The sequence below is a fragment of the Manis pentadactyla genome, chromosome 11, assembly GCF_030020395.1.
Source record: "Manis pentadactyla isolate mManPen7 chromosome 11, mManPen7.hap1, whole genome shotgun sequence".
Classification (NCBI taxonomy): domain Eukaryota; kingdom Metazoa; phylum Chordata; class Mammalia; order Pholidota; family Manidae; genus Manis; species Manis pentadactyla.
The window spans coordinates 117,038,799-117,066,092 of record NC_080029.1 but is presented as its reverse complement, the minus strand read 5'-3'; the positions used below and the strand labels follow the sequence as shown (position 1 = coordinate 117,066,092).

Here is a 27,294-nt window from a genome sequence, read left to right as displayed (position 1 = left end):
AAAACCAAATTCCTCTTGCTTAGCCTAATCATTTCCTGCCACAATGATCTCTCAGGTATTGCAAACATTCTTAAATATTTCCATGTACTTTCTTACCTAGCCAAGTCTGTTGTTTTATAATAAGAAAAGATGCTTTGTGTTCTGGAATATCACAGAATACCATAAGAGAAAAGATGTCCTAGTCACAGAATAAAAACGAAAGGTCACCCATTATTTGCACTGCATTAAGCACTCATACATCCATTACTTAAGACCATCTAAAGGGAGTAGATTTGTATTGTGGCTTTCAAGGTCTGTGAATTACACAGTCATCAATAAAGGACAAGGAGAGCATACAGAAGAAATCGTATAACCTTTTCTCTCTTTTTATTTACCCACTGAAAGGTTGGTGGGAGGGGAGAATGAGCTCTGTTCTTGACAACATTTACCCATAGAGAATTAAGCTGAGGTGCTAACTAAAATTATTTCATTGTCTTTTGAAGTAATGGACTCATTAATTCTCCAGGATATTGATTAGTGGGGAAAAATACATTACATCCTTATTAATGAGACTGTCTTAGAAAAACGGAAATGCTGCATAAAGTTAATTTGATTATAGAAATAATTTTATTAATGAAATGATTTTATATGAAATTTGAGACAATCTAGTACATTAACAAAATTCAATATGGGAAGCAGGCCTGGTTTGGTAATGCTGTATTTTCTTGAAAAAATAAAAGGTCACCAGTAAAAAATAGGCAAAGGAAAGGATGGCTCTCTCCACAAAGAACAATTTGTACCTTAAATGTAAAGTAGTTACAAAAAATTAAGGAATACTGAACTGAAATATTAAAATAAACCAAGGAATTTCATTCCTGTGTCATACTGATCCCTGGAATGAGATATGTACCATTCAGTAGCCTGAATTTTAACATTCAATCTGTCTTGACTCTTCACGTGGTAAATATTCTTTTTATAATCTTGGATTTTTTAGGGATTTCATTTGTGTAACACCAATTGTTTCTTTATATATGTAAAATAAAGGGCCTGCTAATATGATTTTTAAACTATAAAAACAATTTAAAGGGCGTATCAGTTGCCATAAACAAACACAAAATTAGCAGACACATATAATAGAACACTTACCTGGAGCAATGAATTGTTTAACATTGGTGAATCTAGACTTATCAGCCACGTTGGCCATAAAGCAGCCCTTCGGCACAATCCAGTCATTAGGCCTGCTGTTTTGGTCCCTATCTTCCGCTGTTTCATACACCTCTATGTGAGGGGGCTTCTCAGTTAGATTTTTGCTGTAATGACTTAACCCATACTGCGCAATCTGGATTGGGTAGAAATAGCCTTGAGGTCCCCATTGTGTAGATAAAGGTACACCTATAAAATAGAGAAACAAAATAAATAACCATGTCCAGACATTGACAAACCTATTCTGAATACCACTCTTCACTGTTCTACTTCTGGGGGATGTTAGAAGGTTATCAGCAACTTCTGAGTGTCCTTATTATTATTGTTTATTACTGAGAATTAGCATCAAATTAATACAGACATGAAAAACAAAATTAAGTGTTCATTCATTATTTGTTGGTAGACAGAAATGCAATGTTGTAGGTTATCCTTTAAGGACTCACTTTTTATGTGTGTCACTTTTGCTCATAGCTACAGATGTCACGTTTGGTAATCCTGTTTCATAAAGTTTTGTACAATTTAAATACAAGTAGATAATGTTACCAGTTTTATTCTAGAATACTAATCCTGAAGTTTTCCTAAACATTTGTGCTTAACAAGTTAATTACATTCTCATTTCTCCCTCCAGTGTGAAGACATGGTCTAATAAACCTATTTATTACCTGATGGTTAAAAGATGTGCTTAAGAAGCCAGTTACAACTAGGCAATTTAAAGTATAAACAAACTTGCAATTCTTTTTCATATCCTTCATGTCAAAATGTCAAAATGTAATTCTTGAAAACAAGGGAGTGTTTTTTTTTAATGAATTAAAGTTGTACATTTAAAGCATACATTCTTGAAATAATGCATTAATGGACTGCCTCTAGTAAAGTTTTAAGCAAAACTTCCAAGTGTTTGGTACCAGTGTTTATCTTAGTAATTTCCTATGTGGGAAATACAGTAATACTACATTGCACAGAATACTGTGTTATTGTATCATGGTGTTATGTGTTGAGAGATGAATTCCTATCTGTAATTCTAAAGCAAGTTAACAAGCATCAGGTGGGCACAGTGGAAACTGGGAACCCACAAAACTGTGTTGTTTTGGTGTAGTTTCAAAACAGTCTAAGGAATAAGGGACCATATAAGGTTAAGAAACCTAGGCTACAGATAAGCTTTTTAACCTGTATTATTTCTCAAAGAGGAGAAGAGTGTTTCAAAATTCAAATAGAATTATTTTCACATAATCAAAGGAAGGTTTATATGATCTCATTAAAAATGGGTGGTAACTACAATAATGTGCAGCTGGTCTAAGAATTGATAGACTGATCAATGGAACAGAATAGTAGGCCAGAAACACACTCTAGTATTCAAAATATTTTAGTATAATGATAAGGATTACATTATGAATCAGTGGAGAAGATTATTTAATATATGCTAAGGAAAAAAAGCTGAAATTAGACCCTAACTTTGTACCATTTACCAAAATATAAATCAATTTCTCTGGACTAAAAAGTTAAATGTGAATAAACAAAACCATAAAACTATTAGAGAAAATACAGATGAACAGCTGATCATGGTGTGGGAAATGACTTTCTAAGAAAAAAAGGAAGAAGTAAATCAAAATTGAAAGTTTAGTAAAATGAACTAAATACTTCTACAACTAACAAATCATAAGTAAAATGAAAAGACAACCAAAGTTAAGAAAGTATCTTTAACAAATGTCACTATACTTATCATATAAATAAAAATTCACACAAATGTATATATTTTAAAAATAAAATTAATCACATTAGAAAAAGGGGGAAAGAACACGAAGACCATTTTATAATAGTTAAATATGAAAAAAACTTTGATCTTACTAACTGTTCTAGAAAGCGGATTATGAGATCCTTTATAAGCAACAGATTAAAAACCAATATTCCATGATGGCAAGAGTTGGATCACAAGAGCAGCCTTATATTCTGCTCCTGGAGGAGTGAGCAGGTTCAACTTTTTTTGTAAAGCGGTTTGGCAAAATAGATCGATATATATTATTTGACATGGCAGTTTATTTCCTAGGAAATTACTCTGAGAATGCAATTAAAATAGCAAATGATTCACTATGAGTATCTATAACATTATGCATAAGAGCAAAAAAACTGCAAATGACCTAAGCAACCAACTGAAGAGAACAGTTCCATATATTACATATATCATGGCAGTGTCTTACTATGGATATTAGTCACTACAATGCTCAATAAATATTCAACAAGGGAAAATAATGTTAGATGCAAAAAGGAGAATAAAAAATTGACTACGCAGTATCATCCCAATTTGTTTTAAAAATGTTTATCTACAACAAAAAAGATTAGAAAACATCAAAATATTAACAGTGGTTAGTTGTTTTGTTTTTGTTTTTTTAACATCTGAATGTGTTTCAATTTTATACATTTTAAATCACTCAAAAAAAGTTTTGGCAATGGATACTTGTGGAATCTCTAACAAACTAATTACCCTCAATTGCAACTATGTTAAAACATATGGCCAGGTACAAAGTCTTCTAGAGAATATGCAAAAATTCTAATAATTATCTTGAAGTGGTAAGAATGTTATGTGAATTTGGTCCCTCTTCTAAACATTCGATAAAGTTATCATAGAAAACTTAAAATATTAAGATATTAAAATCACTTTTTATAATAAAATTAGGAAAATAAAACTAAAACCAGGCAATCTTAAAATACACTAAGTTCTTTCCTCTGATTAAATGATGTAAAGTCAAATTCAATTTGGCTTTCTGATTCTAGGTTTGAAATACAAATTCCAAAATGTACAAATTATGACCATAAGGAAACCCCATGGCTCTAGGTTTTAAAGACAATATACAACAGACTATAGGAATTCAGTATAAGTTCAGAGAAAATATTATCTACCTATATTAGGTTTGTTCTGAGGACTTTAAACTTCCATCCAGAGATGATACCCCACTAATCTGGTAACAAAGCTGCACTGGTATATCGATGGGTCCATGGATGGTCTCTCTCCCTTTCACTTCCTCACACAGTATAATAACTGTATATTTTAATGCAAAATTTCTGGAGATGCCTTGACCTTACCAGTGAGAATTTTAGATTCTGAAGCTGGTAAATGGAATAATCCTATTTGATCAGTTATGATCTCACTGCAGCCCTATCACACCATCCTGAAAGTTGCCCTAGGTTCAGACTTAACTTGTTCCTCCCTGCTAAGCGTGATGAAACATCTCTTGATAGTAAGCTATGTATGTACTTGCTGTATAATTAACCCCTAGAGTTTCTTGTTCCTTAACACAATCAGGATAGAAAGATGCAGTGGAGCAGACAGATACCAACCTTCAACCCCACTTATGCACTTGACTCTGTCTCGGACTTCCACATTGTAGCCTTCAAAAGACATAAACACACCATCAGGGTGATAAGGGGCTCTCTGTGCGTAGACTTTGGAATAGCTATGAGAGAATTCAAACCGATCATAGCCATCATACTGAACCACCTTTCCATAAACGTCAAAATATTTCTCTACCCAAGTGAATGGAAGAAAGACTTCATTCCCCTCTCGTCTGCCTTTAATTGTATGATCATCATTTATGAGACAGTCAATTTCTTCGTACTTGAGCCCTAACACTTTGCTTCCTGCATTGCTGTTGAAGCCCCCAACAACAGGGGGCGCTTTCTGCTGTTCCTGGGGGAATGCCTCCTCAGACTGTTTGGCCACGTGGTTGACATAGTTGTTACTTTCAGACGCTGCTGCTCTTTTTTCTAATCCATCCACTCTGAAGCCACTACTCAAGTGCCGAGGAAACTGGATGGCTTTGTCGCTGGAACACTTATTCCACAAAAGCACTGTGACCAAAGTGAAGAGTGCACAGATGATAATCAAAGTCTTATAGTTGACCCGAGCTGCCAAGCAACGCATATTCAGACCATACCTACGGAGGCAAGAAGAAAAATGCATGCAAAGGTGTGTTATTGATATCTCTTAGGATAGGTTTTATTTTTATGTTGAGCAACCACTTTAGGGCAATTTTATTAACTGCATGAATCTGATCAGATTTAAAATTACTAACTCAAACTTTTCAGCAGACAAAAAAAAAAAAAAAAAGACAAGAGGTATTTCCCTCTTAAAATGCTCAGCACTATCCTAAAGCAGAGATTCCCAAACTTTCTGTTTGTGGTTCTCTTGGTATCTTAGTAAATTTTTACAAAGCTCCTAAGCCAAAAGAAATACCTAATAATTCCATTTATTAAGTAGTTGGGCCCAAACAACTTAATATTTTTGTCCTAACAGCTTAGTAGCTGTTTGAAAAATATAACAAGTTCTGTTAAAAGTAAACACTGACATCTGTGTTGCTAAATCCAACAGTGAATTTTTAGTATTCATCCTACTGGATCTCTCAGAGGCAGCACAAAATAGTCAATGACTCCTTCCTTCTGGAAAGACTTCCTTCCCATGGCTTCTAGGGCACCATTCTCGCTTAGTTCTCCTACACCCACAGCTGCTCTTTCTCAGTCATCTTTGATCATTCCTTCTTCAGCTCCCTGAACCTTACAGAACGCCTTAGGGTCCCAGTCCTCGGCCTCTTCTTTCTCTCTCTTCACTCCTAGGTGGTCTCATTCAATCTCATAGCTGTAAATACAATTTATATGCTGACTACTCCCCAGATTCTATCTCTGGGCCAGACCTTTCTTCAGACTGCAGACATACACATCTAAGTGCCAATCCAAATAACTGACACCTTTACTTGCAGGTCAAGTGGACTTCGGCAACCTAACATCCAAAACTTAATCTTTCCCCTCAACCTGTTCTTTCTTCCTGCTCAGACCAGAAATCTTCATTGCTTCCTTGCTTACCCCATATACAATCGGTCAGGATATGACCTCTTTTCACGAATTCTGCGGCTACCACATCAGAGCCACTGGCATCTTTCACTTGGAATATTGCAACGATGCCCAGATTGGTCTCCCTGCTTCCACCCTTGCTTCCCCATGTCTATTTTCAACACAGCAGTTAGAATGATGCTTTTAAGTATAAGCCAGAGTATGTCATTCCAGTCATGAGGAGAAGAACTTGATGCTGCTGCCCGTCTGGCCATATAGTAAAGCAGCCAGTTGTGACTGCAATGCAAGCTGTCCCAGGCTGCTTTGCTGCTGGGTTCATTGGGAAATATGGAAAATTAAGGGTTTTATATACAATCTATGGAATTTTGGCTGCCGAGAGTAAAGGGAGTAGTCTCATTGCTGTTTGCTATAGTCACTCTGCAATTTATTTTATGGTGTAAATCCACAACTACTTACTTTATTGTAATCCTTCTTCCCTCTTTCTCTTCTCAATGAACACTTTTGGCAGGGAAGAGACTGAAAATACATCCAACTTCCAAATGAAAATTTTAATGAAAAATTGCACAGTGAATTTTTTTTTTCAAGAAAGTTGATGCTGAATGTGTGATTCATTGACTTCTTTTAATTCCAAGAGAAGGTAAACCTGACTCCTTGCATGCTTGAAAATGTTATTCTGCTCTTGCCTTTGTGTAATAGTTTGGCAGGATATAGAATCCCTAGTTGTGTATTATTTTCTTTTGAAATGTTGTAGGCAACATTTTATTGTCTTTAAGCATTAAGGGTTACTGATGAGAGGTTTGGTTTCTCTCAAATATGAGTCTGATATTTGTCACTTTGTACATGATTTCCCTCTGGATTTTTTCTTTATCCTAGGAATTCTGCAGCTTCCAGGAAAAGTGTTACTGCAATTACGATTGAATCACTACTTCAGCACTTGGTGTGCTCTTTTAATCTGTAATCCTGTGTTCTTCTGTTTAATGGATATAGTATCTTCTTACAGCTCTGAGTATATTAAAGTTCCTTTTTTGTAAAGTTCTCTCTGATTAGCTTTATTTTCTCTGGTGGCAATTTCTCTGATCACTTTAGTCTCTTTTTGTCATTAGTTTTCCTCACAAGCCTAGTGATCTTCAGTTAGTCATTCATATTTAGACCTGAATGACTCATTAGCCAACAAAAATTTCCTCTGTTATTGTGAAGTTGGTCTGATTTTTGGCTAGACTGCTCTCCTGATAGGGCTTTGTGTGAGCTAAATACAGGCTGACTGGCAGTATTCTTTTAGAGTGTGTGGTTGGGGAGCCAGCAGCCCTCTAAACTGTCAGAATAAAGATGGCTTCTATTTTTACTAAGGTATCATTGACATACAATCTTATAAAGGTTTCATATGAGCAACACTGTGGTGATTATATTCACCCATATTACCAAGTCCTTCCACACACACTGCATTGCAGTCACTGCCCATCAGCATAGTAAGATGCTATAGAGTCACTACTTCTCTTCTCTGTGCTATACTGCCTTCCCTGTGACCCCCCCTACATTATGTGTGCTAATCATAATACCCCTTAATCCCTATTTCCCTCCCTCCCTGCCCACCTCCCCCACCACCTTCCCTTTGGTAACCGCTAGTCCCTTCTTGGAGTCTGTGAGTCTCCTGTTGTTTTGTTTCTTCAGTTTTGCTTCGTTGTTATACTCCGTGAGTGAAATCATTTGGTACTTATCTTTCTCCACCTGGCTTATTTCACTAAGCATTAAAGATGGCTTTTTTTCTGTTGCTCGGGGGACATAACTAACACTTTGGAAAACGTAACCTTTTCCAGTTTCTCTAAAGAAAACCTGTGTGGTGTTTTACATGGGGTCCATGCCAGCTATCTAGTCTCAGTGCAGAGATGAGAGAGGTATGGGGAGGTGAGGAAAGAGTACAATTATACCTTCTAGTACTTGAATAGAGAGATCCAGAAATCTGTCCAATTATCACTCTTTGGCAGTCTTCCTATTTAGTGTTATTAGTGTCTCCATTTCTTATTTCAACACATCTTATTTCAGTGGGGCATCAGGAGGGAAGTGAGGCAAAGAGATGGGTTTAGTCCATCTTGGAAATCATACACAGGTTTTAGGAGCTGGAATACAATAGCATATTTTATCATCTGCATTATTACTAGGAGAGAATGTACTGAATGATTAAACCAAAGTGTAATACAAGCAAACTTCCAGAAGTCATATATTTATAAATTGAGGATTTTCTTCCAGTACTGTAACACTAAATGATACTTGTTTTTTTTTTTAACTCATTCATTAAAAGTACTTATGTGCCAACATTTGAATCATCTGTCTTCTATACCTAACACTTAACACCAATTAAAAGAGAAATGTAAGGATTTTTTCCCATCTTTGAGAAGCGCTCTTCCTCCACAACTCAAAGGAGAATAACCCTGCTTACAGAACCAGGCTACCATCACGATGAAGCACATGGCAGGGAAGTAAAGAAAAGACAAAATGAAAGACTTTCAATACCTTTATGCTCAGATTTTGTTATCTGATACCACTCCTTACTAAAAGTAAGCAGGGCTTCTTAGTGAAACAGACAATTCTAGGTCTAGAGTCTTGCCCTGCCAGAACACAAAGAAAACTTTCAAATTATCCATGGGATCATCAGGGGATCAAAAAAGCAGCAGGGGATAGACAAAACAAGATGGGAAATAGTGATGATTGCTGACCCCGAAACATCTGTTGGAGGCTCACTGTATTATTGTCTATGCCTTTATGGTTAAATATTTTCATAATTAAAAAACAATTTAAAGCAAAAAGCCCTAAATAGGAATCAGCCTGAAAGGCTTAGTTGTGAGAAGTACAACTGACATTAACTGAAACACACTGAATCAGTAAAATTCCATGAGTGTATGATGATATTCAAAAAGGAGAAAGCCAGAAAAAAAATGATGTCATCTTCAGAGGCTGGTACAAATTGGCAACTAAGTGAAACTACTTATTTATCTATCTGGGACTGTGCAGGAGAACAAACCAAAAGCCCCAGATGGTAAAGAATTTTACTTTACAGAAAAAGGGTGGCTAAAAATGTAGAAATTTTTTTAAAAATCAGAAAATTAGCATTAAGCAATCCATTATGAAATTACTAATTTAGGCTAAAATAGTGTTATATTTAGGTATACATCTAATAGAGACCTAGAGATTCATATTGTACAAACAACAAATACATTATTTTCTAGTTGCAAGGAGAAAGAGATGAAGGGACCAGATGGTCACTACCTTAACGCAGTGGTCACATTAATAGTGACTCAATCAGATACTGTGTCTCTTGATGTGTTAAAATAAAAAGTACATAACCTATCATATATTCCAGCCAAAAATATTTGACTTTGGCCTATGATTTAACTTCTAGTTACACAAAATACAAGGGATAGAGGAACAAGGTAAATATGGAGGCAAACAGTTGGCTCTGTCTCCTCAATAAATAGTGGTATGAAAAGAAAAAGGGGATTGGCTTAGGGTTTTTTGTTTTTTAAAAAGAATTAAGGGATATAATAACTAGTGTGGAACTTGATCCTACACTGGAGAATATGATTAGGGATTTGATAAGTAGGAAACATGAACATATGGAGATTGTTAACTGAATAAATGAGCTCACAAAATAGTACATAGAGTATGATACCACTTCAGTAAACAATGCATATGTCTTTATTTTCTAATTTTCTGTGATTATATTTACTGTTTTTTAAAATCAAAAGAACAGAAAATTAAGGTCAAAGTCATTTTTGTCAAAATATTGAAAGAAAGGAATGTAAATTTTAAGTTAAAAATGTATATACACATTTAATTCTCAAATAGGCACTGACTGACATTTTTTGGGGGGAGGGTGGCAACAGGGAAGACGGAAGAACGGAAAAAAGAAAACCTTGAATATTGACATGCAGTATTAACTACCAAACAGGCTTATCTAAAGGTAAACATAATTTTACTATAATATTGCTCAAATTGTAGAAAACTAGCCATAGAAACTTCCAAATTTCAAAAAGTAGATTGCATTGACATTTTGATAAGTATAAGTGATAGTAACTCTAAAAGCTAAACATAGCATTTTCTGCTGAGCAGTGATGAGCTTCTTACCTATTTTAAAAACTTATGACATCCATGAACTAGATTAACTTTTCAAGTTTAAAAAAACCCATAAATTCAAAAACCTTGAAACCTCATCTATTGCTGAACCTAAAGATTTATTTCATTAGAAACATGATCCAATAAAAATAAGTTTTTAGTAACTTTGGGAATCTAAAACAAAATAATATTAAGTAAGCATCATAAAGAAACTGTGGAATCTTTGCAGAAATAGTTAAAAGTTAGGGAACGCAAAATATAACTTAGCTTTCCTTTAGCAAATTGTTCTTTTCTAAAATGATTTGCAATTCAGAGAACTCTTGTTATGTCTTTTCAAATTCATTTTCCTAACTGAATATTTCAAGTAACCATTAATGTAATTCAGTAAACATTAAAACTGTGGACATCATGATGAGTTTTTAAAATATGAAGGTTATATTTCAGTTAGGAACAAACTTTACATAAATTTATAAAATAATTCACTGAAAGAAATTACTGGCTTTTTTTTTTTTTGCTGAATAATGTAGACCAACAACTGTTTACTCATTTACTCTATTTATTTATATATCAAACAGTTTACATTTCTTATAATTCTTTGGTACCAAGAAATAGAAGAAATTCTAGTTGCTCAATAGATAATCAAGGTGACTGGTTCAATCAGCATCTATTTAGCAGCAACTATGAGACAGGTAAGGCACTACCACTGTCCCTAAAGGCCAAACTAGTGGTTAATGTGCACAAAAAATAATAATGCTATGAGAGAAGAACTGTAAAAAAGTTATGTAGAATGTGCTATGAGACAGCAGAAGCAGCCCATAATGCTTCTTTAGCTTTTTAAGGTGTTAAGGAAGGCGTCATAGGATTGACAGCCAAGCATGTTCCCAAATCATGGTATTTGCACTTGCCGCTCCCTCTTGCCGGTAGTTTCCCAAGATACCCCTTTGGCTTGCATCTCCTACTTCTTCAGGTCACTGCTTAAGTGTCAGTTTCAGAGAGGCCTTCTCTGACCACCCTATCTAAAACAGCAGTTCTCACTGTCATTTTCTAGATCCTTACTCAGCTTTATTTTTCTTCATAGCATTTACCACCACTTGATATTATAAGTATTTAAATTATTAGCTATCTCCAGCCCACTAATACCTAAGTACCATCAGGGCTGAGATTTTGCTTCTTCTGGTCACTGTGGATCCCTACTGCCTAGAAATGTGCCTGGTTTACAGTAAGCATTCAATAAAGACTTGTTGAATGAATGAACATTGTTGGGTATGCAATATTTAAAAATAAGACATTTGAAATAGACAACTTTGTCTTCTCTCCCATATTTGGGTCTTCTGAAATCATAATCCAAATAAAAATGAACATAACTGATACAAGAGAATATGAATTGTTATGCAATATATCGGCTAAACCCTTAAAACAGACTTGCAATTTAATTACTGCTGTTAGTAATGTTCCATCTGTTCCTGCTTGACAGACCAAGATTTAAATTACACAGTCAAATAGTTAAGTATTCCATGATAGCTCAAACTCAAAGGAGAACTGTCTAATACTTTTGGTGGTCAGGACTCTTCCAGTAATATAAACAAGTAGTATTCTCTAGCAATTACAAAAAGGACAAATGAAAAGGTAATTTTGCTAGTTTATTAAAAAAAGAAGTTAAAACAATCTTTGATATAAGTGGTTTACAGTGCTCCCAATAAGATTACATTTCTAGGCAAACATTCCAAAAAAACTGAGCAGGTGATATACAGTATATTATATTATTCACATTTTACAGATAAAGAAAGTAAGGCCTAATAGCCCACAAGAGATCCAACAAAGAAGAAGACAGGGAAAAATATAGAGGAGAACTTAAACATAATTAAAAACAGAGAGAGGGGCAGAAGATGGCGGCGTGAGTAGAGCAGCGGAAATCTCCTCCCAAAACAACATATATCTATGAAAATATAACAAAGACAACCCTTCCTAGAATAAAGACCAGAGGACACAGGACAATATCCAGACCACATCCGCACCTGAGAGAACCCAGCGCCTCGCGAAGGGGGTAAGATACAAGCCCCGGCCCCGCGGGAGCCGAGCGCCCATCCACCCAGCTCCCGGCGGGAGAAGAGCAGGCAGAGCGGGAGGGAGATGGAGCCCAGGGCTGCCGAGCACCCAGTCCCCGCCATCAGGGCCAGAGCGCAGGGCGCTCGATACTGGGAAAACAGGGCAGCAAGAACAGTGAGCAGGCACTGGAGGCTGGGCGACAGAGGGCATAAGAAAAGCGCGCGACCATTTTTTTTTGCCTTTTTGCTGTTTTGTTTTGGCGAGCGCTTTTTGGAAGTCTTAAAGGGATAGGGACCCCAATACTAGGGAAACAGGGCAGAAAGACCGGTGAGCAGAGGCCTGAGGCTGGCACCGCAGAATAAAGAAAAACGAACGACCACCTTTTTTTTTTTTTTTAAATTAAAAACTTTTTTTTTTTTTTTAATTAAAAAAAATTTTTTTCCTTTTTTTTTTGTGGGCTTTGTTTTGTTTTGGCGGGTGCTTTTTGGAAGTCTTAAAGGGGCAGGGCGGGTCACTTAATCCAGAGGTAGGGAATCTGGGATCTCTGGGCACCCTAACCCCTGGGCTGCAGGGAGCAGGGAGGCCCCTTACGGAGATAAATAGCCTCCCAGCCGCTCCTGCTCCAACGCTACTCCACCATTTTGGAGTAGCTGCCCGAGCCAGGCCACGCCCACAGCAACAGCGGAGATTAACTCCATAGCAGCCGGGCAGGAAGCAGAAACCCTGTCTGCGCGCAGCTGCGCAGCACAAGCCACTAGAGGCCGCTGTTCTCCCAGGAGAGGAGGGCCACAAACCAACAAGAAGGGAAGTCCTTCCAGCCGTCACTCGTCCCAGTTCTGCAGACTATTCCTATCACCATGAAAAGGCAAAGCTACAGGCAGACAAAGATCACAGAGACAAAACCAGAGAAGGAGACAGACCTAACCAGTCTCCCTGAAAAAGAATTCAAAATAAGAATCATAAACATGCTGACAGAGATGCAGAGAAATACGCAAGAGAAATGGGATGAAGTCCGGAGGGAGATCACAGATGCCAGAAAGGAGATCGCAGAAATGAAACAAACTCTGGAAGGGTTTATAAGCAGAATGGATAGAATGCAAGAGGCCATTGATGGAACTGAAATCAGAGAACAGGAACGCATAGAAGCTGACATAGAGAGAGACAAAAGGATCTCCAGGAATGAAACAATATTAAGAGAACTGTGTGACCAATCCAAAAGGAACAATATCCGTATTATAGGGGTCCCAGAAGAAGAAGAGAGAGGAAAAGAGATGGAAGTATCTTAGAAGAAATAATTGCTGAAAACTTCCCCACACTGGGGGAGGAAGTAATCGAACAGACCACGGAAATACACAGAACCCCCAACAGAAAGGATCCAAGAAGGACAACACCAAGACACATAATAATTAAAATGGCAAAGATCAAGGACAAGGAAAGAGTGTTAAAGGCAGCTAGAGAGAAAAAGGTCACCTATAAAGGGAAACCCATCAGGCTAACGTCAGATTTCTCAACAGAAACCCTACAGGCCAGAAGAGAATGGCATGATATATTTAATACAATGAAACAGAAGGGCCTTGAACCAAGGATACTGTATCCAGCACGACTATCATTCAAATATGACGGAAGGATTAAACAATTCCCAGACAAACAAAAGCTGAGGGAATTTGCTTTCCACAAACCACCTCTACAGAACATCTTACAGGGACTGCTCTAGATGGGAGCACTCCTAGAAAGAGCACAGCACAAAACACCCAACATATGAAGAATCGAGGAGGAGGAACAAGAAGGGAGAGAAGAAAAGAATCTCCAGATAGTGTACATAACAGCTCAATAAGCGAGCTAAGTTAGGCAGTAAGATACTAAAGAGGCTAACCTTGAACCTTTGGTAACCACGAATTTAAAGCCTGCAATGGCAATAAGTACATATCTTTCAATAGTCACCCTAAATGTTAATGGGTTGAATGCACCAATCAAAAGACACAGAGTAACAGAATGGATAAAAAAGCAAGACCCATCTATATGCTGCTTACAAGAAACTCACCTCAAACCCAAAGACATGTACAGACTAAAAGTCAAGGGATGGAAAAACATATTTCAAGCAAACAACAGTGAGAAGAAAGCAGGGGTTGCAGTACTAATATCAGACAAAATAGACTTCAAAACAAAGAAAGTAACAAGAGATAAAGAAGGACACTACATAATGATAAAGGGCTCAGTCAAACAAGAGGATATAACCATTCTAAATATATATGCACCCAACACAGGAGCACCAGCACATGTGAAACAAATACTAACAGAACTAAAGGGGGATATAGACTGCAATGCATTCATTCTAGGAGACTTCAACACACCACTCACCCCAAAGGATAGATCCACTGGGCAGAAAATAAGTAAGGACACGGAAGCACTGAACAACACAGTAGAGCAGATGGACCTAATAGACATCTATAGAACTCTACATCCAAAAGCAGCGGGATATACATTTTTCTCAAGTGCACATGGAACATTCTCCAGAATAGACCACATACTAGGCCACAAAAAGAGCCTCAGAAAATTCCAACAGATTGAAATCCTACCAACCAACTTTTCAGACCACAAAGGCATAAAACTAGAAATAAACTGTACAAAGAAAGCAAAGAGGCTCACAAACACATGGAGGCTTAACAACACACTCCTAAATAATCAATGGATCAATGACCAAATCAAAATGGAGATCCAGCAATATATGGAAACAAATGACAACAACAACACTAAGCCCCAACTTCTGTGGGACACAGCAAAAGCAGTCTTAAGAGGAAAGTATATAGCAATCCAAGCATATTTAAAAAAGGAAGAGCAATCCCAAATGAATGGTCAAATGTCACAATTATCGAAATTGGAAAAAGAAGAACAGATGAGGCCTAAGGTCAGCAGAAGGAGGGACATAATAAAGATCAGAGAAGAAATAAATAAAATTGAGAAGAATAAAACAATAGCAAAAATCAATGAAACCAAGAGCTGGTTCTTCGAGAAAATAAACAAAATAGATAAGCCTCTAGCCAGACTTATTAAGAAGAAAAGAGAGTCAACACAAATCAACAGTATCAGAAACGAGAAAGGAAAAATCACGACGGACCCCACGGAAATGCAAAGAATTATTGGAGAATACTATGAAAACCTATATGCTAACAAGCTGGGAAACCTAGGAGAAATGGACAACTTCCTAGAAAAATATAACCTTCCAAGATTGACCCAGGAAGAAACAGAAAATCTAAACAGACCAATTACCAGCAACGAAATTGAAGCGGTAATCAAAAAACTACCAAAGAACAAAACCCCCGGGCCAGATGGATTTACCTCGGAATTTTATCAGACATACAGGGAAGACATAATACCCATTCTCCTTAAAGTTTTCCAAAAAATAGAGGAGGAGGGGATACTCCCAAACTCATTCTATGAAGCTAACATCACCCTAATACCAAAACCAGGCAAAGACCCCACCAAAAAAGAAAACCACAGACCAATATCCCTGATGAACGTAGATGCAAAAATACTCAACAAAATATTAGCAAACCGAATTCAAAAATACATCAAAAGGATCATACACCATGACCAAGTGGGATTCATCCCAGGGATGCAAGGATGGTACAACATTCGAAAGTCCATCAACATCATCCACCACATCAACAAAAAGAAAGACAAAAACCACATGATCATCTCCATAGATGCTGAAAAAGCATTTGACAAAGTTCAACATCCATTCATGTTAAAAACTCTCAGCAAAATGGGAATAGAGGGCAAGTACCTCAACATAATAAAGGCCATCTATGATAAACCCACAGCCAACATTATATTGAACAGCGAGAAGCTGAAAGCATTTCCTCTGAGATCGGGAACTAGACAGGGATGCCCACTCTCTCCACTGTTATTTAACATAGTACTGGAGGTCCTAGCCACGGCAATCAGACAAAATAAAGAAATACAAGGAATCCAGATTGGTAAAGAAGAAGTTAAACTGTCACTATTTGCAGATGACATGATACTGTACATAAAAAACCCTAAAGACTCCACCCCAAAACTACTAGAACTGATATCGGAATACAGCAAAGTTGCAGGATACAAAATCAACACACAGAAATCTGTGGCTTTCCTATATACTAACAATGAACCAACAGAAAGAGAAATCAGGAAAACAACTCCATTCACAATTGCATCAAAAAAATAAAATACCTAGGAATAAACCTAACCAAAGAAGTGAAAGACTTATACTCTGAAAACTACAAGTCACTCTTAAGAGAAATTAAAGGGGACACTAACAGATGGAAACTCATCCCATGTTCGTGGCTAGGAAGAATTAATATCGTTAAAATGGCCATCCTGCCCAAAGCAATATACAGATTTGATGCAATCCCTATGAAACTACCAGCAACATTCTTCAATGAACTGGAACAAATAATTCAAAAATTCATATGGAAACACCAAAGACCCCGAATAGCCAAAGCAATCCTGAGAAAGAAGAATAAAGTAGGGGGGATCTCACTCCCCAACTTCAAGCTCTACTATAAAGCCATAGTAATCAAGACAATTTGGTACTGGCACAAGAGCAGAGCCACAGACCAATGGAACAGACTAGAGAATCCAGACATTAACCCAGACATATATGGTCAATTAATATTTGATAAAGGAGCCATGGACATACAATGGCGAAATGACAGTCTCTTCAACAGGTGGTGCTGGCAAAACTGGACAGCTACATGTAGGAGAATGAAACTGGACCATTGTCTAACCCCATATACAAAAGTAAACTCAAAATGGATCAAAGACCTGAATGTAAGCCATGAAACCATTAAACTCTTGGAAGAAAACATAGGCGAAAACCTCTTAGACATAAACATGAGTGACCTCTTCTTGACCATATCTCCCCGGGCAAGGAAAACAACAGCAAAAATGAGTAAGTGGGACTATATTAAGCTGAAAAGCTTCTGTACAGCAAAAGACACCATCAATAGAACAAGAAGGATCCCTACAGTATGGGAGAATATATTTGAAAATGACACATCCGATAAAGGCTTGACGTCCAGAATATATAAGGAGCTCACACGCCTCAACAAACAAAAAACAAATAACCCAATTAAAAAATGGGCAGAGGAACTGAACAGACAGTTCTCCAAAAAAGAAATACAGATGGCCAACAGACACATGAAAAGATGCTCCACATCGCTAATTATCAGAGAAATGCAAATTAAAACTACAATGAGGTATCACCTCACACCAGTAAGGATGGCTGCCATCCAAAAGACAAACAACAACAAATGTTGGCGAGGCTGTGGAGAAAGGGGAACCCTCCTACACTGCTGGTGGGAATGTAAACTAGTTCAACCATTGTGGAAAGCAGTATGGAGGTATATCAAAATGCTCAAAACAGACTTACCATTTGACCCAGGAATTGCACTCCTAGGAATTTACCCTAAGAACGCAGCAATCAAGTTTGAGAAAGACAGATGCACCCCTATGTTTATTGCAGCACTATTTACAATAGCCAAGAATTGGAAGCAACCTAAATGTCCATCGATAGATGAATGGATAAAGAAGATGTGGTACATATACACAATGGAATACTACTCAGCCATAAGAAAAGGGCAAATCCAATCATTTGCAGCAACATGGATGGAGCTGGAGGGTATTATGCTCAGTGAAACAAGCCAAGCGGAGAAAGAGAAATACCAAATGATTTCACTTATCTGTGGAATATAAGAACAAAGGAAAAACTGAAGGAACAAAACAGCAGCAGAATCACAGAACTCAAGAATGGACTAACAGGTACCAAAGGGAAAGGGACTGGGGAGGATGGGTGGGTAGGGAGGGATAAGGGGGGGAGAAGTAGGGGGGTATTAAGATTAACATACATGGGGGGGTAGGAGAAAAGGGAGGGCTGTACAACACAGAGAAGGCAAGTAGTGATTCTACAACATTTTGCTATGCTGATGGACAGTGACTGTAAAGGGGTTTATAGGGGAGACCTGGTATAGGGGAGAGCCTAGTAAACATAATATTCGTCATGTAAGTGTAGATTAGTGATACCAAAAACAAAGCAAAAAAAAAAAAAAAAAAGGGCAGTTCCTGTGTGGTAACCTCCAACGAGTTCTACACAAGGGTATAAAGGGCATATAAAAGTGTAGGCAAAGGGTCTGTTTGTGTTTATACAGAGGATCAAAGCCTAATTGGGCTACCCCGAAAATCAACTAAGATACGATATGAAAAAGAACTTCCAACATCTGCACTCTCTGGAAGACTAATGCTAGAAGATGATCATCAAAAAACCCCAACAAAGATCCACGCACTGCTACAGCTGTAGATGCACTCATCCCACCAGTTCCTGGACTTGCCATGGGAATGAGGAAGGAGATATCTAAGCTGGCCTGTGCATACAGTAAAACAACAAATTTGACTGGATCTATACTGTTGGAACTCAACCAAGAATTTGGAGAAGTGCAAATTGTAGCGCTCCAAAGTCTTACAACTACAGACTATTTACTGTTAAAAGAACATATGGCATGTGAACAGTCCCCAGGAATGGGTTGTTTTAATTTGTCTGATTTCTCTCAGACTGTTCAAGTTCAGTTGGACAATATCCACCATATCATAGATAAGTTTTCACAAATGCCTAAGGTGCCTTAATGGTTTTCTTGGTTTCACTGGAGATGGCTGGTAATTACAGATATGCTTTGGTTATGTAACTATACTCCTATTATGTTAATGTGTGTGCGCAATTTAAGTAGTAGCTTAAAACCTATATATGCTGAAGTTACTCTACAAGAAGATATGTCAAAGAAATAATCAATCTTCCCATGTTTTCTTCTGTCTGCTACTTCTATAGCTTTTCTTCTTCCTTCCTAATTACAACCCTTAAATAGAATTCGTGCCTAATATCAAATTTACCGAGTATCATAACTCCTCCAAGTGGTAAAGATACCTCAAGACAAATGCTGGGCATAGAAGCCACAGGGCATAAATATGCAAAGAAGTAAAAAGCTAACCTTTTCAAACAATAAGGCTTCCCTCTCACTTACCAACTTCACATTTCCCTGTATGGCCCCGGAAGATGACTGGTTAGCCAGAGACGGGTAAGATTCCTCAAGGGAGGAACAACCTAAGACGGGCACAGTCGCAGGGGGGCCATCAGGTGAGAAATTGGGGATCAACAGAGGTGAGGCTTAGAACCTCACCCCCCCTGTTCTGAGAGAAATCTTCTGCATACGTGGATGTTTTATTGCCCTGGTCTAGCTTGGATTAACACATAGTCTACAGGCACACACCTGATCATCTACATTTGCTCTCTTACAACACTAAACTATGTTTTCTACCTTTATCTTGTATCTACCTACCACTTCAGCATTTTATTAAAGATAATAATAATAAAGAGAGAAATGTGGTATCCACATATAAATCAAGTATAAAAACCAAATGAGTATTCATATTTGAACTGTTTATAGTTCATAATGCGTGAGCAAAACCGAAAGTTTCTGTGATGACTGCCCTTGTACTGTTCACTATGTAACTTATTCATTATGTAAGAATATGTTCTACATGTAAGAACTTGTTTGTTATGCCTCAGAAGATTGGAGACTGACGAAAATTAGGCTTGGGGTGTATTAATGATTGTGCATTGAGCATTGACTCCCCTATACAGAATTTTATTGTCGTTAACAACCATTTGATCAATAAATATGAGAGATGCCTTCACAAAAAAAAAAAAAAAAAAAAAAAAGGGACAGACTTCCAATGGTAAAATAAATAAGTAACCGGGATGTAATGTATAGCATAAGGAATATAGTCAAGATATTGTAACAGCTTGGTAGGGTGATAGCTGGAACCTAGAAGTATGTATATAAATGTTCTACCACTGTGTTGTACACTTGAAACTAATGTAATGTAATACTGTGCGTCAACTACCCTTCAATAAAAAATAATTATTAAAAAAAAAAACATAATTAAAAACTGTGTTTCTCCCTGTTTTATAGATGATACTGGAGCTTTCTTAAGTTAAGTAATTTACTCTAAGTCACATGATTATTTGACAGTTCACTTGAGATTTGAATGCAACTTTGTTTTCTGACTTCAAACCCTGTGCTCTGACACGCCATAGGGTATCTCTGGGCAGATATGTATTGTATTTCAAAAGGTGAATATTACCTTTCCTCAGGAGATATTTTAATTTATAATAGGTAACCAGACTGCGAATTGAACTCAAACATAAACAGGTCTTATTCTAGACCAAGCTGAATTTTGACCTGAATCAATAGTTTGCACATGTAAAATACAATTTTGGGAAAAGGTATCTAGTTACTATAAAAATTTATTAGCACTTCTAAATGAAGCTACTGGAATTTCTGAGTTTTCTTTAAATCCAACAATGTAACTTCATGTCATACTAATATTAGAAAAGAGTAGAAATGAGTCATAACGTGACTATTCATACACACAGTTCAACAAAGCTACCTGGTCTCCGGGGTAATAGGATAATTAAGCCCTTGAAAATAGGATCCCCACTGGCCTCACCAATCAAAAAACAGCTTACAAATACATTACAATGATTCACTTCTGCTAATTAGTATGATGTTGTGGGATAATTTGTTGAAGCAAAATTTTTCTCTGGAGATAGAAATAGAGATTAACAATAGTTTCATCAGTCCATTTGTCTCTCTCCTTTGAAGAAATGTCTATTCAAGTTCTTTACCCATTTTTGAATTAGGTTGTTTGTTTTTTTTTGCTGTTGAGTTTTAGGAAGTTCTCTGTAGATTCTGGATATTAATGCCTTACCAGATATATGATTTGCAAATTTTTTCTCCCATTCTGTGGGTTGCCTTTTTCTCTGTTGATACTGTATTTTGATGCCAAAAAAATTAATTTTCATTAAGTCCAATTAATTTTTTTCTTTTGCTGCCTTTACCTTTTGTGTCATACTCAAGAAATTGTTGCCAAATCCAGTGTCTTGAAATTCTTGTCTAATGTTTTCTTCTTAGAATTTTATAGCTTTAGATTTTACATTCAGGTGTTTGAGGATCCATTTTGAGTTAATTTCTATATACAGTGTTAGGTAAGGACCCAATATCATTCTTTTGCATGTGGATATCCAATTTTCTCAGCACCATTTGTTGAAAAAGACTGTCTTTTCCCCATTGTAGAGTCTTGGCACTCTTGTCAAAAATTATTTGATCATACATGTGAGGGTTTACTTTGGGGCTCTATATTCTATTCCATTGGTCTGTATTCCTGTCTTTATGACAATATCACACTAATTTGGTTATTGTAGTAAGTTTTGAAATTAGGAAATGTGAGTCTTCCAGTTTAGTTCGTCTTTTTTAAGACTGTTTTAGCTATTTGGGATCCCTTGAGATTCCATATGAATTTTAGGATTAGTTCTTCTATTTCTGAAAAGAAAAAAATTGAAATTCTGATAGGGATTGCTTTTAATCTGTAGATTGCTTTGTAGTACTGACAACTTAACAATATTAAGTCTTCCAATTCACAAATATGGAATGTGTTTCCATTTATTTATGTCTTCTTTATTTTGAAGTTCAAATTCTAAAGCCTTCCAGGCATTCCACCTGACATACTTACTTTTTTATGAAAATCTTATTGTGCTAACAGGACACCAAAGCAGTTCCACTTTTCTAAAGTGTAGCAAGCATAAACTAAGCAGAAAGAATAAAACAAGGAACATTTGTTCATAATACAAGGAACACTGGTAATAAAGCTGTGAAGTACAGATGCTGATGGTTACTAGATCAACCACCTTTCCATACTCTCTATTTACAAATAAAGAAGCTCTGTTTGCACAAAAACACTGTTAATGAAGTAAAAAAATTAAAGTCCTTTCAATCCTATAGCACCAGTTATGATAATGAGCTAATAAGCAGACTAAATTTAATATGTTTTTTTACTTGGTATAACTATGTATATAATTTAGCCTAGGAACTGACACTTAAGAACCAATATATTATATCAGAAGTTCTTAAATTTTATTGAGCATTAGAATTACCTGGAAGCTTGTTCAAACACAGATGGCTAGGCCCCACCCCCAGGGTTTCTGATCTACTAAATCTGGGTACAGGCCCAATAAAGTACCTGTTTAATTAGTTCTAGGAGAGAAATCTATGTTGCTGCCATGCTTTAAGAGTCATTGTAATGTACTACATGCATTAAATATATTTAACTCGTAGTAATATATTTAACTAGTAGGTATTGTTTGCAAATCATGAAACGTGTGTGTTGACCAGACTCAGAACCATTTTAGGCAATTCTGAAGATAAAGGTCATTTGGCACACTGATTTTTTGCAGAATAATCCACAGAATAGTGAGAATGATTTCAGGTGTGTCCTTGCTTTCTAAACTTAACAAATCAGCAACTCAAGAGCTAGCAAAACCCCAAACAGAGTCATACTTGGAAAAAAATGTTGCAAGTTCTGGCTTTTGCCTGTATATTGAATAGTCTCTCAGTCAGCTAGAATATGTTTTGAAATAATTCTTTCAGAAGGGTAGGTGTATGGTATATACTGTGAAGCCCTGCAAACTGAAAATGTGTATGGCTTCTTAGATAACTTGACTAGATAAAGAATCTGAGGTCCATATTGTCTACAGAACTCTGTGGACACTGCTCAACTGTCTTCTGATGTTTAATTATAAGAACAATCTATATAGCCTGCCTTGTCTTCCTTTATGAATAACTTTTGTACGTTTTTTTTTCCTTTGCCTGGATGACTGATTATTAATAGTTTTAAAAACAGAAGATACAAAGTTTCACCAGAATAGGTTTAGTTGTTAGCTCCTTTTATTAAGTTTTCCTGGTATTTGTCAACAAGCCTGATGGAATTACAGAGTCAGATTATCTTTCAGCTCAGAAAAATGTTTTTCTTATAGTGTGTTTAATAATTGCTCCTATTCAATTTGTTCTGGTCTCTTGCAGAAGATCAATTATCTGTACGTTGAACCTCTTTTACTTAATCCTTTGTGTCTATCATTTCTCTTCATATTTTCTTTTTCTATATCTTTTCTCCTTTCCTTTGCATTCTGGGAGACCTTCTCAAACTTGTATTTCATATCATTAAATGCATTTTCTGAAGTTTCTAATCTGCTCTCCATTTTTCCAGTTTTATCCATCAACTTAATTTGGATACTGTATATTTAGTTACTATTCTGTTGTTTCCTATTTTGATATCGCATTTTAGTTTCCAACCTATTGTTTCTTATTTTATCCAATACCCTTTTAATTTATGCCTCCCCATTAGCTAGCTCCCTTTCATCTCAGTCTAATGTCTCGTGGACTTATTTTCTATGTATTGTTCCAAAGACTCTACAATCTTTTAGATCTACAAGCATTAAAAAATGATTTCTAAAATTTCCTTGTTACTTAAGTAAACTTTAATAAAGAGTATGGTTTTTTCCTTTATCAAGTGCTACATTTCTTTTATTTAGTGAAGAGTCTTATCTCAAATTCTATGCCTGGGTACTTCCTGTAAACTAGTAGCTCAGTCTACAGCATGAAAAAATGGTTTGATTCATCAGAAAGAATACTTCACAGTATCTTGGAAAAATTCCTAGAAACATACAATCTCTCAGACTGAACCAGGAAGACATAGGAAATCTGAACAGGCCAATTACTAGTAACAAAATTGAACTGGTAACCAAAAATGCCCAACAAACAAAAGTCCAGGCAGGACCAGATGGCTTCACAGGAGAAATCTACCAAACATTTGAAGAAGAGTTAATACCTAACCTTTTCAAACTATTTCAAAAAAGTGTAAAGGCAGGAAAACCTCCAAATCCATTTTACAAGGCCAACATCACCCTGATGGCAAAACCAAAGACACTATAAAAAAAGAAATTTACAGACTGATATCCCTAATCAACTCAGAAGCAAAATGCTCAATGAAATATTAGCAAATGGAATTAAAATACACATTAAAATCATCATTCACCATAACCAAGTGGAATTTATTCCAGGGATGCAAGAATGGCTCAATATTCACACATCAATATGATACACCACATGAACAAAGGAAGAATGAAAAGCATAAACATCACAATAGATGCTGAAAAGCCTTTAACAAAAAATTCAACATCCATTCATGATAAAAATTCTCAACAAAGTGGGTACAGAAGGAACATATTGTAACATAATAAAGGCCATATACAACAAACCCACAGCTGACATCATACTCAACAGTGAAAAGCTGAAAGCATTTCCTCTAAGATCAGGAACAAGACAGGGATGCCCACTCTCACTACTTTTATTCAACATAGTATTGAAAGTCCTAGCCATGGCGATTAGACAGGAAGAAGAAATAAAAGGCATCCAAATTGGTAAGAAAGAAGTAAAATTGTCACTATTTGCAGATGACATACTACATACAAAAAACCCTAAACACTCCACCAAAAAACTATTAAAAATAAATGCATTCAGTAAAGTCACAAGATACAAAATCAATACACAGAAATTTGTTGTATTTCTATTTACAAATAATGAACTAGCAGAACAGAATATTGTGGAAACAGTTCCTTTAAAATTGTTTCAAAGAGAGTAAGATATCTGGGAATAAATCTAACTGAGGAGGTAAAAGACCTGTACTTTGAAAACTATGAGACACTGATGAACAACATTAAAGATGACACAAATAAATGGAAGGATATCCCATGCTTATGTGTGGGAAGAATTAATATTGTTTAAATAGTCATACTACCCAAAACAACCTACAGATTCAATTCAATCCTTATCAAAACAGCAATGGCATTTTTCACAAAACTAGAACAAATAATCCTAAAATTTGTGTGGAACCAGAGAAGACTCCAAATAACCAAATCTTGAGAAAGAAGAACAAAGCTGGAGATATAATAATCCCTGCTTTCAAATTATATTACAAAGATATCATAATCAAAACAGTACAGTACTAGCACAAAAACAGACAGAGATCAATGGAACAGAACAAAGCACCCAGAAATAACCCACACTTATATGATGAATTGATATATGGCAAAGAAGGCAAGAATATACAATGAGGAAAGAAATCTCTTCAATAAATGTTGGGAAAACTGTACAGCTAAAAGCAAAAGAATGATACTAGATCACTATCTTCTACCATACATAAAAATAAACTCCAGATGGATTAAAGACCCAAATATAAAACCTGAAGCAATAAAACTCCTAGAAGAAAACATAAATAGTAAAGTCTTGAATGTTAATATTAATAGCTTTTTTCTGGAAATGTCTTCTCAGGCAAGGGAAACAAAAGCAAAACTAAACGAGTGGGGCTAGATCAAACAAAAAATCTTCTGCACAGCAAAGGAAAACCATCAACAAAATGAAAAGGCAATGTACTGAATTGGAGAAGATACTTGCAAATGATATATTCGATAAGGGGCTAATATCCAAAATACATAAAGAATTCTTATGACTCAACATCAAATAAAACAGAATAGCCCAACTTTAAAAATGGGCAGAGGACCTGAATAGACATTTTTCCAAAAAAAGCAAAAAAAGATGGCCAAGAGACACATGAAAAGATAATATCATTATCATCAGGAAAATTCAGATCAAAACCACAACGAGATATTTACCTCACATCTGTCAGAATGGCTACTATCTCAAGACAAGAAACAAGTATTAGTGAGGATGTGGAGAAAAGGGAACTCTCCTACACTGTTGGTGGGAATATAAATAGTTGAGCCACTATGGAAAGCAGCACGGAGGTTTCTAAAACAACCAAAAATTAAAAATACCATATGATCTAATAATTTCCCTTCTGGGAATTTACCTAACAAAATCACTCATTTTCAAAGATATACATACCCCTATGTTGATCACAGCATTATTTACAATAGTCAAGAAATGGAAGCAACCTAAGTATCCATCCACAGGTGGATAAATAAAGAAGAAGTGGTACATAAAATACAATGGAGTATTAGCCATAAACAAGAATGGAATCTCGCCATTTGTGACAACATGGATGGACTTAGAGGATATTATGCTTAGTGAAATAAGTCAGATGGAGAAAGACAAATACCACATGATTTCACTTATATGTGGAATCTGAAAAACAAAACAAGCAGAAATACACTCATAAACACATAGAGTAGATTGGTGGATGCAACAGGAGAGGTGAAATAAGTGAAAAGGAATAAAGAGGTACAAAATAACAACGGAAAATAAAATAATACTTCATGATAAAGGTTTGAACTTTTATCTGGAAGTATGTATCTTCTCTTTTTGTTGTTAGAATTAATTTAATTTGGGTGTTGTTAGCTTGATCCAGCCATTGTAAAGTTCTCCACCAGCAGTCCATCTAATAGTTTTAGCAACCACTGATGGCTCTATGATTTGGGGTTGCAAAATGGTGATACTATAATTCTTTCAACTGTTCTTAATGTATTAGCTGAAATACATCTGTAAATAAAAATCTTGCCTTAACCATCATTTTTAAATATCCTTATATACAAACTATATATAAAATGGCAGAATTAATGCTTGAATCTTTCCTTTTATTAACTAATTTTCAGAATAATGAATTGACTCCCTAATAATCGCCAAAAAGAAGCAAGTTTTTTTTTAACAACCGAACTCATGGATTTTAAACATATTTGATGTTTCAATCCACTGCTGTTACTATTTTTTTAATGCTCAAATTATTCCATCTTTAGCCAGTGCAAATCTCAAGTTGGTTCCTAAGTCATTTTGACACAATCCAAGTGGTTTCTGATATCTTTCCTGCTTTCTTACATGACAAAATATCCCAGGTTCATTATGTACATTTCTGCTAACGACCTGAAACAGCCATTCTTCGAAGAGTTCTAGTTGCTTTCAGTGGGACTATTCAGATTATTTCTAATATAAATTTCTTGACATTCTGTATTTCAGGTGTAACAACTCTTGTCCATGTTCCAGTGCTGATGTACTATTTTTAGACATAGTTAGTCATTTCAGTGATGATGAGGTGGGGTTAGAAGGAGTCAGATGCCTGTATCCAGACTGCTATCTGAATCTGTTAGGATTAGATTTTGCTGCTAGAAACAAGACACCAGAAATACATCCTTCTATGATCCAGTCATTGTTACTTTTCACTCATGTACAAGAAACCCAGAAACAGGCA

At 36.1% G+C, this 27,294-nt stretch overlaps 1 protein-coding gene across 3 annotated transcripts in view; it reads right to left on the bottom strand.

The window, feature by feature from the left end:
• The window catches only part of GLCE (glucuronic acid epimerase), a 123,903-nt gene that overhangs the window by 7,781 nt on the left and 88,828 nt on the right, over window positions 1-27,294 (bottom strand). For 2 of the 3 annotated variants that reach the window (XM_036932321.2, XM_036932323.2), the window contains 2 exons: window positions 4,513-5,108; window positions 1,126-1,371 (listed from right to left, as the gene is read on the bottom strand). In XM_036932321.2, the coding sequence (XP_036788216.2) occupies window positions 1,126-1,371; window positions 4,513-5,095 (829 nt within the window). In that variant the 5' untranslated portion in view covers window positions 5,096-5,108. Of the gene's footprint in view, window positions 1-1,125; window positions 1,372-4,512; window positions 5,109-7,943; window positions 8,133-27,294 lie in introns of all 3 variants that reach the window. The other variant, XM_036932322.2, reaches the window with a different exon arrangement.